Below are 14412 nucleotides of genomic sequence, written 5' to 3' on the forward strand. Positions count from 1 at the left end.
GACCTTCTTGCATGGAAGCATCTGCAGATGAATGTTGCCAAGAATTATGGCATTTTATTAAGCAATGAAAAGACACTGTTGCTTTGGCTGAAACAAACCTGCTTTCAAAAAGTATGCCTACTGACTTCTGGTTTGTATAGGTTACAGCAAATAACTTATTTTCTTTGGGAAAAGAGAACAAAACTGGCTTTTGTTACAAAATATTTATGTTATAAAAATAAAAAAGGGTGAGAACGTATTTCACTGTTACTGCAGTGTAGTTAAAATTTTTTATCTCTAAAATAATATATACCTGTGATTTTGTTTTTATGCTGCATACTTTGCACACTTGAAGCACTGGCAATCTATGAAAATAACTTCTAGGAAACCCAAAAGGCATAGTATTTTGTGATACCTCCAGCTTTTCCATGAATTTGTACTATCCCTAGCCTCACTCAGTTGACATACCTGTACATAGACATTCAGACCATGTCTCAAGTATCCACTGAGTATAAAAAGTACATATCTTACATATTATCTGGTCTCACTGTCTTCATTTAGAAGTTACCCTTTGTTTTCTAGCAGGATTGGCATATCAGAAATTATGTACTACTCTGACACACTAGAGTTTCTGCAAACTCCCTTTTTATCAGAGAAATATTTTTAATTGTTTAAAAAATTAAATAGCTTAATTTTCTATGTTTACATATAAATAAGTCCTTCACTTGAAGATTAATCACATGATGAATAAATAATAAGCAGTAAAAGGGTTTTGTTTTAAAGATAAAAATGAAAACATACAATAAAATCATGCATGATCACTTTATCTTTGTTGTAAAATCGAGAGGTTATTGGTAAATTATCACAGGCAATAAAGACGGGAATCAAGTCCAGTCCCCTGTCAAGATGTCGGTCCTGCCATAATAATCAGGTTCCATCTTAAAACCTTCTTGTTTCTTTCCCTCCCCCCCAAGAGTAAAATCGGGAGGTTATTGGTAAATTATCACAATAAAGATGGGAATCAAGTCCAGTCCCCTGTCAAGATGTCGGTCCTGCCATAATAATCAGGTTCCATCTTAAAACCTTCTTGTTTCTTTCCCTCCCCCCCAAGAAAACCCTCATATATTCATCTTCCCAATAGCGAACGTTCTCCTTCTATTTCCTGTTTCCAGTCTGAACATGGACTATATACGCCAGCAAACAACAAGTAATTTGTTAGGACATAAACCATACCTGAAAGCAATAAAGGATATGGGTTGATGTTGCATCTAACCCAGGATGAGTGTATTCTGTTGCACCCCCACAATCTGTGCAGCCGCAGGACTCAGCTGGTTCAGCAACCCAATCAGAAAGAAAACCACTTATTTCCCAGTCGCCGCCACCACCACCACCTCCCATGACCAGTTTGCCATTATCTCATTGAAGCGAGTCGGCCCCGTGACCAGATGATCATTAGATTCAAAAGAAAGGGCAGTGAGGGAACACCTGGGTGGGAAAAAGCACCACACCTTGTGGCAGCAGACTGTAGTTACATCAAAGAATCACCAGAGATCAAACTGACAGCAGCAGAACACCCAGAGTTGGTTCTTTCTCCCAAAAATACTGCCCTGACAAAGGACACCCCTTATGCACTTAAATCTCAGCATTAGCTCTTTGAGCTTAGTTGGGCATTCGATGTTTCTCAGATGCCTGAGCCATGTGCAGAGCGATGTACAATTACAGGATTTAAATCAATACCACCAGAAACGGACAAATAACAAAACCAGCACACAACGCACAAGAGCAGTCAGAGATTTAAGTCTCCATCATTAAGTCTCATACTCCTTTCCTTTTGAGCCCTTCTCCTTATTTATCCCCTCTTCTCCCCATGATCAAGCAACAAAAGAGGGAGGGGGGGAAAACTACAGGGCAACCTGTAGGGTCTTACAGCAAAACCCCCCACACACATTTAACTTGTAGAAGATGTAGTGGCATTAAGTGAATTCCACTGTACTGAAATGATCACTGCTAGTTGCAAGAGGATCGCTACTGCCAGGGGTGAGATGTTATTCTGGAAGGAAAGCTGTGCTCTGTACATGCAGCTTTTGTTGTTGTATCATATTTCGTGCGATTTGTTGCTGTCAAACCCAATTAAGGAAAAAAATCCAAGAACAGTAAACATGCTGCTTTATCATCTGAACTAAACGACATAGTGCCTCATGCTCTCTCCTCTCCCCATGTCCCCTCTTCCAAATGGGTGACTGAGGCACGTTTTCAAGGTATCAGATAATGAAGTTACTATTTAATTCTCTGTTACACACTAAAGCTTAAGAAATGCAAGTTATGAAAAGCACAAGACTGACCATGTCTTCTATTTATTTGCAGGTCAGCAAGAGCAGCAATGAGGGCTGAACTCAAGCGCTTTCTCTGAAACCCTTATAAAGGTACCTTACCTTTTTTCCTGGATAAACTACATTAAAGTGTTAAAACAACTGGCTTGAATGAATTGATTCTACTGAAAAATCAATCAGATCAATTTTTATACTGTCACTACTTGGAAAGACTAAGTACTAAATAAATTCAAATATGAAATTGCCGAGTTGTTTAATTGTGATCTGCAACCTAGTTCTTGAAACAGTCCCAGTACCATAGCAATGGGAGGTTCAGTGTGAAAGCAGTGTTTTAAAGCAACTCAGCTGTCATCAGTAGATGGCCCAACACGGATATCTGATGTTTGCACGAGGCAGACTGGTAAAGCCTACTATAAAAACAGAATTTGCAAATATATGGATAAAGACTAAAAATACTTTTTGAAGGAAAACTGAGGACATCGAGTTCTTTGAAGTAGACAATGAACATGAGGATCAAGATTATATGTTAATCTTAGCAAAATAATTTTAACAGGACTCACTATGAGGCTCTCTTCCAGTTTTCACTATATGAGAGGCAAAGTTCCCCCCAGATAAATAAGCAACAAAAGGACAGCAAGTGAAAGGTTGAAACAGTAATATTTTTTTCAAATAGAAGGTGGTTTCCAAAAGGGTCACCCAAAGGAATCCGCGCTTGGACTTGCGTTGTTCAAAAAAATTAATAAGCAGTATTGAAATGGGAGTAAAAGTGGATTAAGTCTTGTAGAAAATGCAAAATCATTTCTTTAAAACGAACACTACTTGCAAAGAATTGACGGAAGGTTTCATGAACTGAAGTGCCTGTACAATAGGATTACAAATCACAGAATAACTTTGGCTGGAGGAACCTCTGGAGGTCATTCGGTCATTCATGTCAGATGTAACTTAACAAACACAAAGTAACATATGGGTTGAATATTCATACATGATGATGGACTCTGAAACAGCTACCATCGTACAGACAACAGGTCTCAGAGTAATTGCTAAGTATTCTTTAAAATCAGTTCTTTAAGATCATAATCTAATTCTGCTGTGTACCAATGCTAAGAAATTTCTCAGAGCAGACCACAGAACTAGAAAGACCGACCACTCTTGGACTTAGAAGTATGCAGACAACCAAACAGGATGGTCAGACGTACAGAAAAGCTTCTGTATCAGAAGAATTAAGCAGATAATGGCTCTCAGACCAGAAGAGAATATGAGATTCTGAATACCAGAATATTTCTGGTCGGACCAGAAATTCCCTCAGACTGGAGGGAATATGACAGAGACAACTTGTGAGTGGCACAGAGACAGTGAGAAAACGTATTCGTTGGTCCTTCGCTTATTGTTCACTTTCTTGATTCAAAAAATAGGAGGCGTCGAAGTAATAGGCAGCAGGTTTAAAACAAACAAAAAGAAGTACTTTACTCACACAACTAATTATGAAAATAACAGTTAAAAGGATGTTGTGAATGCCAAGATTTTAGATTGGTTCAAAAAGTGGTAATGAAAATACGTGGAAGAAAAATTAAGAGCTAAGAAACAAAAACACAAGGTATTGGGGGAAGTACCGCAACACCCTACCCCATATTCTCTCCTTAAGCACCCATTTAATTGGCTCCTGTTGAAGAAGGGATCCTGGGCTAGCTTGGCCTGCAGCCTAACTCAGCCTCATTGTTCTCTTCTCTGGGAAGCTCAAGGAGGTGAGCAGATTAAAAACTCTCCTGAAAAGCAGCATCAGTTTCCCAGGCTCTTGCCTCTGGCCCCTTCTACCAAGCTGTAAAACCTTCCTCAGGCAGAAGGCAGAGGCAGTTCTGGGAGCTTCTCTTCTGTCAATTTTCAGCAGTCTTTTCTCTCCCGTGGGATGGCTGCTTTCAGTTTTACAATGTTTCCCAAATTCTTTGTGTGAGAATTACTTTGAAGCAGTGATCAAATACTGATTTAGTTAAATGAGTGAGCCACAAAAAAGAAACCATATGCTTTACAGTACTGTTAAAATTCAGTAACTTTTGACTATTTTTAATCATTCATTGCCTTATTATCTTTGTTTTGCCTTCTGAGAATGACAGTACCCTGAAGATTAAAATCAGATATGAAAATAGATGAGTAAATGCAATACTCCTCTTGAAGATGAATAAGAGATTTACAAGTCCCAATAAACTTTAGCAAAATATTATGCAAATCCCTTCTACTGCCATGGTTAACTAAAGGCAACTTGGGGCCGTATGATTTCTGCACATGCCCTTTTCTTTTCTTTTTAAATAGTGCTGTACCATTTTTTCTGTGTGTGTGTAAAACACAAAACAGTGTATTTTTTTGTTTTACTGATCATACTTGTATGCCCATTTGGTCCACTTTGACCTTAACCTCTTCCTTTTTTCTGCCTGCCAACTCCCTTGTAGTTATCTGTAAACAGTGACGTTTTGCTTAGAACAGTCCATGTTGAGAGTGTTTTAATGCAGAAAAAGAGAACGATACTGTAGGACTCTTAAACCACCTCACCTTAAAAATTATGCTAATACATGCTGGGCATGTAATAAACACCATTATTTCTCTAAGAGAAAAATAACATGTTAGTTGCTCAAGATATAGAGACAGTCCCAAAAATACACCCAATAAGACAAAAGAGCCTAAATTACTCAACTACAAACTAATCTTGCAATCCAACCAGACAAGGATGAAAGAGTTCGACAAAATAAATATATTTCACCCTTTGGCATCTGGGTCTTCTGATGTTTAATTAAAAGAAAAGGCTAAAGGCTATGTTCTTCTCTGAAAGTTAGCTCACTGCTGAGATGCCAAAGGGACAGGCACCTTTCAAAATACCTCTCCCCAACAGGAATGTAAAAATGATTTTAATTTAAAATATAACAACCCAAATAAAAATCATTAAACTGCATTTGAAATGCTTCATTGGAAGACAAAACTCTGCTTTGCCTTCCAGAAATGCATTAGTGGAAAATTTCTTGGTGTAAAACATTAGGCATGTTCTTTCTTGTATCACAACAAAGATGAATTCATTATTTTGGGAAGCAACAATAGCTCAGCACACAGCATTAGCACTGCAGTTAAAAAAGGGAAGATCCTAAATGTAGTATATATTTTTAATAAATACGTGAGATAAATTGATGTGATCTCACAAGTTGGGTCACACAATTCAGTGTATCTGAATTCACTGTTGCTGAGCCCACCTGGAGGAAGCTGTCCCATTTACTGCTCTTAAGAATGTGGTGACCACAAAGAAATTCACCGGCTCTGGTCTCAAACCCCAACACTGTCCCAGCCACATGATGTAAAACATGTCAAAACACATCTGTCAGTACTAAGAGCTGGTCAAGTTACAGCTGCAATCCAAGTCCCTGAAGGACTCCAGAACATTCAGACTGATACACCACGTCAGCAAGCAGTATTGCCTCTATCCCGCCAAGGAGCCTTCCTTGTGCAGCAAGCGCGCTCCTAGCTGCCCTGTTAAACCAGTTCTTTCCTGCGATTCACCTGATTCACACAAGATTCCTAAAGGCATGCACCGTATACTTTATATGCACCTTGAACAAAGTGTTTAGATGCTGTGGAGGGAAGGAAAAAGCATCCAAAACCCAATAAACTCCCCCAAGAACTTAAGCATATGGAATACATATCTATAATCAAAGCTTGGTGTTGGTTCTGTAGCTTAATACACTACCGTGTAAAAAAGTCTTTAGCTACTTAGCAAATCTAATGCTCCACAAACATTACAAAATTATCTCTAGAGAAAACACGCAAAACTATATATACTTTGTTATGATTGTTAATTATTAGATACACTTTACTTCCAAGAGAAGTAGACGTTTGAGTTCCTTCAAGTCTTTAAAATAGTAACTTTTTTTTTTTGAGCCACATAGGCTGCATTTTTTAAGCCATGGGCTGCATTTTTATCTATAATAGGAAATTGCAAACACTAAATCAAAAGGACGTAAACGAGCAGGTCATTCTGGTTAGTCTGCATGCAGCAAGTCTCCCAGTCTTCTGGACAGTTACAGGATGCAATGGATGTTTTACTACTATGAACCTTATTAGGTTTTCCTGTATCAGTAAGCAGTGGGAAAGACCTCAAACTTGTCATAAAACAAACTCTTTACTAAGGAAGTTTTGTGAAACATTTCTCTTTCCTCCAGTATTCCTTCAGGCTTTTCCCAATTTAATTTACAGTCGGCTGCTCCTTCATGTACACGATCGTTTTGACCAGCCATTAAAATACATGGTTATGTTCAATGCAAGCAGTATCTAAAGCTGAAAAGAATGTCTTGTGTATACTCTAGTACTTCAGTCCGTGCTGTCACGTCAGCTCCCCCACAGAAGCTTTTCCATAGATATTTAACAGAGAAAGAAAGAAGCCTGTGGGACTCTGAGCAAGGTCCTGAGGGAAGATGCAGAAACAAATGGTTTGCTTTACTCAGTCTGAAAGGAAAAGACAAGAACTATTAAAAGGGGATTGCTATTCACGCCTACATTTTATTGACAGGAAAAATAATTAAGTAATACTACCGAATGTCTCAGAAAAACACCTATTGATGTTTTTCTTGATTCTATACACTGAAACTCCTTTACTAAAGGAAAAAATGCTACCTTGGTCTAATCCATCTTGATGAAGATAGTCATAATGAGGAGATACTATTAGTGACATCAGTCAGCTCCTCATTTCTCATGAGAAAACTAAATACTGGGGGGTTGTTTAATAGTGGCTTTTTCTTTTTGGTAGACCTTTTTCTGTGGCTTAAAACCAAGATAAATTCTTGTTCTCAGCAATGACATTGACAGCCAGTTAGTAATGGGCCACCAGAGATCCAGCCAGAATCACAGGTAGCTGCCCCCATTGCTGAAACGGAGAAATAAATTCCCGAATGCCAGTTTTTAAGCACTGGGCTTCATGTTGCAGAAGGTTATCTTTTCTTATCCATGAAATCAGGTATTCTCGTTCAGCCCAGTACAGAGAAAGACAACAGTCAATCAGGACTACCAAGGACTTGCCTGGATACTTCCAAAGACAAGAAGATGAGAGACATGCTTCAAATTCTCAGTTAAAGAGAGTAGTTTTATCTATAACAACTACATGCATGGCAAGGAATTATCTGCAGATTGGGATATCCCAGCGTTCGAATTTGGGCCAGATTTTGCTTTTGGCTGGGCATATGGTTGGAGTGGCACTGCAATGGAAATCAGAGTTAGACTTGCGTATCACAGAGCACACTGTCAGAATTTGTTGAAATATCTCACAGTAATATACCTCATTCTTAACCGAAAAGCAAATTTAAATTGCCAATATTACACTATCCCCTAATTTTTACTATGAAGACGAGATGCAACCATTACCACAATACACAAACATCTGAATATTGTTTCACTGCTTAGTAATCAAACACATGTAACAATGACACAACCTAGTTAAAAGATTCCACAATCCAATTTCAACAAAATACAGAGCACACAGTAGCTCATTTCCCACCATGTCTAATTAAATAAACATATCTCCAATGCTGTACTTCTCCCTGCACATATTTTTTTTTTTTAATGTATATACTTCAGGCCATAAACCCAGTTATTCTCTTCAGATCCTTTTCTTTATAATCTGTGTAAAATCAACATTACAGGATTGCTTCACAAAGCAAGGACAGACCAGACGCCAATCAGAAATACAAATACCTCTTTTCAAAATTACTATTTGATCTTTGATCTCCCAGGCTGAAAAATAGCTTTGCCCAAGCTACTGCACTGCATATATTACTTGTTAATATTGTGTGTGTGTGTCCCCAAAAAAAACCCTAGTCAATATTTTACTCTCTTTGAAGGGAGAAGACCTGTTGGTTCTGTCCCTCAGTTCAGAACTAAGGTTTTCTAAGCTTTAATCCATGCTTATAAAGAAATTAGCTATTTCAGAAGTCAGAACATGCTCAGTGACATTCTTTCACAGATCAGATTTTGAGTTTAGTCTGCAATGAATTTTGAATATATGGCTTCTAGTGTTCTATTTTTACCAAGTTTATCCTTCTGATATGAAATATACTTTCACACGTTTAGGGATTAAAGTTCCAATGTTTATATTAGCTCAAGTGTTTAGGGTAAAACTAGTTTTAAAAACACCAAGCTGTGAATCTATCACATTTAGACTCTTTATACCGCTAAAAAAATAAAAAGATAGCAAACATACACTGTATTATTCCAATAGCTGAGAAAGAGAAAGAAAGTAATTTTTACTCTTATTAAAATACATACAAAAAAATACATACTAAAAAAATTGGTCGGATTGCATCACCCTTCTCAAGAAAATATACAAAGCCTGAATTTATGCTTACAAATATACACATAAATTGTCCATTTGTCGTAAGACAATAGTGTAAATCACATGCTTAAAATTAAACACATGCATAAAAGTTTTCACGACATTCTTTACACAATTAAAAAATGTTATGTAATTATCAACCTATATGCCCATCCTAGGCAAAAACTGACACCAATCTAATCACTTCTCAAATACATTTACGCAGAATCATGTTGTTCTACAGTAAAATGCAAACTCTACACCAAATTTTTCCTGGCTTTATAGGTGCAGATGCATTTACAGGTTCATTCTCTCAATGGCTTTTATTATCTGCTGATTAATCCAAAGAAAGGTTATCCAAAACCTGTCTCCCCTAAAACTTTGTAGATGGACCAATTCAGGTGGCTACCTGCAACTGCACCACAGGCTGAAGTCATAGTGCACAGCATAAAGAAAAGACAAAGTCACATTTTCTTTTGCCTTCCAATTCGTTCTTCACTAGTACAGTTTCTGCACACATTTCTTTTTGTAGTTTCTGCACATATTTCTTTTCTCATGACTGTTTCATTTCCCAGGAATTTCTCTGCCTCATCATCCATTAATCACTTTTCCTTCTAACCTTCCTTCTTATTCAGCACAAAGCAAATCTCGAGGAGGAAACTCTCACTGTCAAAACTTTTAACCAAACTTCCAAGAAAAACAAATGAAACAGCCATGAACAACTTACTGCTTTTAGGGCACTTCAACTAGATAGGTTCCTCCATCAACGAGCTTTACCAGCAGAAGACAAGAGATATTTTAATCCAGTATCCTCGCATTGTTTTGTTTAGACCATCCTCCTACTCACAGTACTTCTCATCAAACTTAAATGTTTTCATTCAAGGCTAAGCTGTGTCAGTAAAAGTTGAATTTGGGTCTAACAAGCATAAAAAGAGAAGCACAACACATCTACTTGACTATGCTATGCCTCCCGCGTTCATTATTCTTTACTAAAATAGCCAAAGACAGACAACAGAAAGAGACAAGACAGAACATGATGTTGAAAAGTTTGTGCTAAAATACTTGCAGCCCAAAATAATTGTATTTACTGCTGATATCAAACTCCATCAATATTTAGACACTGCAGGTGCCTGTAACTGATTCACAGCAAATGCCTGCTTTCCTAAACTAGTACCCGTGCTTCAGCACTATAACATGCAACACAGGTAGCGGCAGCATATTAAACGTCTGGGCAGCAAACTTTAAAAAAAAAAAAAAAGACAGCACATTAAGATTTAAATATTATCTCTGACTTTGACTACCTCTCTGAGCAAAAAGAGCACCATGGTACTAGGATTTCCAGAGATTTATATGCCAGTGTTCTTGAAAAGCTCTTAGGATGAATGCAGTAATGCATGCCTGAAATAACTGATCTCTTACAAGTGCTGCTCTCTGGATAGCATCTTCTGTCTCTCAAGGCAATGTGCAATCTGATGAGCAATATTACTCAGAATATGCAAAAGAGACGCCAAGAGTTTACCAAAGACATTCATATCTTTAAAAGTTATCTCCACCAAGTTACAGCAGGACTCAGAATGCATATGCTGACAAAATGCAAATAAAAAAAGCTCACTTCATTTCAAAACTGACAAAGTGTATGTACAGAACACGTTAGTATGTAGTAGCTTTTTTATTATTATTTATTTTAAAACATTTATAATGTCAGAAGCAATTCTGTAAGGCAGTCTTCTGCAACAGTATCTCTAATAAAGGGACCTAAAGATAATAGAGATGTTCTGCATTTCCACTGGCTTTCAAAAACATAACAGAGACCAAGAACTTTACTCAGTAAGACTACCCCAACAACTCAAGGAACTGTTCTGTGTAGGTAAAGGGATGGGGTGGGGAGGAGCAGAACCATATTTTAGGCATTGGTTTCATACAGCTTTTAAACATCTATTTAATTCAATGACTCTGGTGATTTGAATGGTACTTACTCTTCAAAAAAAAAAAATTTTAAAGTATCCTTGTATATAAAGATCGTGTAAATACTTCTATCAGACTTCAACAGCAAGTAAAACCATCAGTATACTCAAAAGGTTCTCAAAGCTAAATTACTTAAACTTTTAGGAGTCTACATGAGGCAGCTGTGTTTAAAGATCTGGACCTGTAAGGACTATTCTGCAAGCACACATTACACTTCACTGCAACATATACCACTGAATGGGAAGAACTCACACAGTCCCACTTGGAAGAAGTATTCTTACCCTCTTCTGCATTATTTAATTGATATTCTTGATGTTTCTCCCTCTGACTGTATTAATTTTCAGACTTACAGGGTGCCATTTTTTTCTTTTTTCTTTAATGACTTCAGTCAACAACACACAGAACCATTTAGGAGTATCATGAAGCAATTTTTTTGCTAGAGGGAACAAAGTGACGATACGTGTTCCAAACCATGTCAAAGTTACATGAGTAAGAAAGGTGTGGTCTGCTTCAGCTAGTTACAACATTTAGACTTTCAGAGCCAAGGCAGCTGCAATGCTAGTGGCACAACCAGCATTCCTACTTTTTGAAATTGCTTAGCTCTGCCAGGCTATAATGTGGTGGATAGAGTTGCCATCCTGTTTAACGTTTGACTCCAACTACTCTCAGGTGTCCACATCTAGAAACATTTAATAAGCCACAGCTTAGTTTTATTTCAAATAATATCTGCATAACAAATCTCCAGTAATTAAACTATACAAGAAACATAAAGGACAGAAATGTAATTACTGTAAAAAAGGACAGTAAAAATATCAGTTACACTGAAAACCATTGAGTATTTTATACAGACATATAATGGGTCTCCAGAGGAAATGTTCACCCACTTGAGTACACGGTCCATAAGCAAGCATTTAATTTTCTTAAGGGCTGCTGCTGCCACAATTCCACAAAAGTTTCTACTATAAACTAACAGGAAAAATAAAATCACTTTGAAATCCTACATAAAACTGCAATTGGTTTATGCCTTTGCTCAGCTAAGCGCTGAGCACCACTACAGTTCTGTTGAGAATACCCACAACTTTGCAGATCAGAACCTAAGCTTTATAAGCAACTGTCTGCTTTTCATCACTTAGTTATTTCTTTTAAAACTGCAGAGTACAGTAGGGTGCGTCATGTTAACTGAAAGCCCAGAGGCATTTTGTTGCTCAGGTAGAACTGAAGCTCTGCTTAAAAAAACAAGGAAAAAAAAAAGAAAATCAGAGTTCAATCAGCTGACCTTATCTTTGAAATCACAAAACAGAGCAATCGCTTTAGACCTTCACGACTTCAGCAATAAAGTTCTCAACACTGCGTGCATTATACAATAGCATTCATAATGCAACTTCATAAAGTGAGTTACAGCTTTCTCGCTCTTTTTATTTGATGTTTAACTACTAAAAGTCATGACACAAACCTGGGTCCACGTGTCTAGAGTTTCTTCTAATTCCATTCGTTCGTTTCTGCATAGCAAAAATACAAATCAAGGATATGAATAAACATGTTTTCATGTAGGCACATTACACTCCTTTCATTCCCACAATCTACTAGGCAAAGCTGGTCTTCTCAAGTTATTTCCTCCAACCACCACCACAATTATCTTTATCTTATAGAAAGATCATACTTTGAAAAATATTCTTAGTAATGTAGACAGTTTTTTCATACATCCTATTTTTTCTGACACTAGGCTCAAAAGATTCTTAGTCCGTAGGTTTATTCACACATCAACATCTTTTGATACCAAGAACAGATTTATTTTTTAATCATTTATGAATAGGATAGTGGGAAAATATGCAGCTTGGCATTATCTGCCCCAGATTATGTCCACAAACACAAAAGTATCGAAGCTGCTTGTGTTGCTTTAATCAGGTAGAAACTTTCACTATTCACTATTCCTACTTTGTACTTAAGGTAGCTAGAATTTCCTATGCAATTCTTAGTTTCCTTATTTTCTGGGCAAGTACTTAAATATATTTAGTAATTCGCCTCCCTATTTCTTTTAAATTTGGATGAACCAGAGCTGTGTGAAATCAGAAGCTCTCTGACAAGACTAGACTTTTTAATTTTTTTTATGTATTTTATACTCCAAACACTTAATCCCTGAAAATTTCAATGCAAAATAATGCGTATCTGTGAACTACCGATCTGCTTTTGCAAACGTGTTTTAACTGGTAGCTTTCATGAAGGTTCATGCATTTATTTATTTTTTAATCAAACCAAGCAGAGAAAAGCATGTTGCATAACAAAGGGAACAATTAGGTTGCTCCAATTTACTTGCAGTTGATATAAGCTGATGCAGGACACACACCGAGGCAAGCCAGAAAGCAGTAACCTGAGGCACAACCAAATTACTAAGCCCTGTAGCAAGCTGGCAAAATGAAAAACTTGGTTTAAAAACAGCTTTCAAACTCTTGTGTCTTTGGACATACTCTCCCTGTACCCCACAACTCTAACCAAAGAAAGGATGCAAGTTTTGTTTCATCTGCAGTGGAAAGAAGAAAAATTTAAAACTACTGCTACAATGAAGGTAGTGTTACTGAGTAAGAACAAAAGGCTCAATTATATCTTAATTATTTTTTTTAAATGGAGACTGTATTGCTGATAAGGATTGATGCAGAGTGGTGCGTAACTGCAGATTTGCACAAGAGAGGGAAAGGGGCAGGAGTGGGAAAAGCAAGCATGAAGGAAAATACAGAAATGTTTAACTGAAATTAAAAAAAAAAAAAAATTCTGTGACAATGTAAGTCACATACACCAACATGTAATGGAAAACAATTTTAAGGAAATAATTCTTGAGCTGTATGAAAACATGCTCAATACTCTTAAATATATTGCAGTACCAGTAGATTTTATTACATTACTGGTATGAAATCTAAGTCCATGTTTTCCAAAAAGACAGATCCTCATCTATGCTCAAAAGTTTCCTTCTGCACAGGGAGAATTAAAGGAGGCAGTTAAACAAGAGTTTTGGTAAAAATGAAAGCAATCCTGACGTTTTGGATCAACTCAACAGTCAATAGCAAATCAATTAAAGGGGGCTTATAAAAAAGATGGCGACAGACTTTTTAGCAGGGCCTGTTGTGACAAGACAAGGGGGAATGGCTTTAAACTAAAGGGGGGTAGATTCAGACTAGATAAAGAAGAAATGTTTTACGCTGAGGGTGGTGAAGCACTGGCCCAGGTTGCCCAGAGAGGTGGTGGATGCCCCATCCCTGGAAACATTCCAGGTCAGGTTGGACGGGGCTCTGAGCAACCTGCTCTAGTTGAAGATGTCCCTGCCCACGGCAGGGGGGTTGGACTAGATGGCCTTTAGAGGTCCCTTCCAACCCAAACCATTCTATGATTCTAGGATAATAGCTTCAGAAAGGAAGCCATTTTTTCCTCACAAAAAAGATTTACAAATCAAGCTAGGGGGGTGAGAAGCCGAGGAGCAGGAGGGATTAGATACAAACAGTATTCCTATTTTCTTCATCCAGCCACAGTACGTTCACCACAGTTAGCTTTCCCGAGTCTGGCAACCTCGTCCGCACGGCCCAGTGAACGACCTGTTTATGGCCCCCCAGCGCTGCCTGCCATCTGCAGTACTGGGAAACCGCTGGGCAAACGGACCGTGCTGGGGTTCCCCTATTTCAGAGTGCCCTTACTCAGCGGATATTTCTAGGCAGAGCCATGAAAAAGCCGGGCAGCACACGGCACGGCTGAGGGAGCAGCGAGGAGAGCGGGCAGGCGGCAGCACCTTGGGCACAGGCACGGTCTGTGGTGGCGCAG

The 14412-nt window shown here is 37.9% G+C and overlaps 1 protein-coding gene across 1 annotated transcript in view; it reads right to left on the bottom strand.

Moving 5' to 3' along the window:
- The window catches only part of VAV3 (vav 3 guanine nucleotide exchange factor), a 138993-nt gene that overhangs the window by 42292 nt on the left and 82289 nt on the right, over positions 1–14412 (bottom strand). Inside the window, exon 18 of the mRNA XM_009324219.1 lies at positions 12062–12107. Coding sequence (XP_009322494.1) covers positions 12062–12107 — 46 coding nt within the window. The remainder of the gene's footprint in view (positions 1–12061; positions 12108–14412) is intronic.

This window comes from Pygoscelis adeliae, unplaced genomic scaffold, assembly GCF_000699105.1.
Source record: "Pygoscelis adeliae isolate BGI_AS28 unplaced genomic scaffold, ASM69910v1 Scaffold265, whole genome shotgun sequence".
Lineage (NCBI taxonomy): Eukaryota > Metazoa > Chordata > Aves > Sphenisciformes > Spheniscidae > Pygoscelis > Pygoscelis adeliae.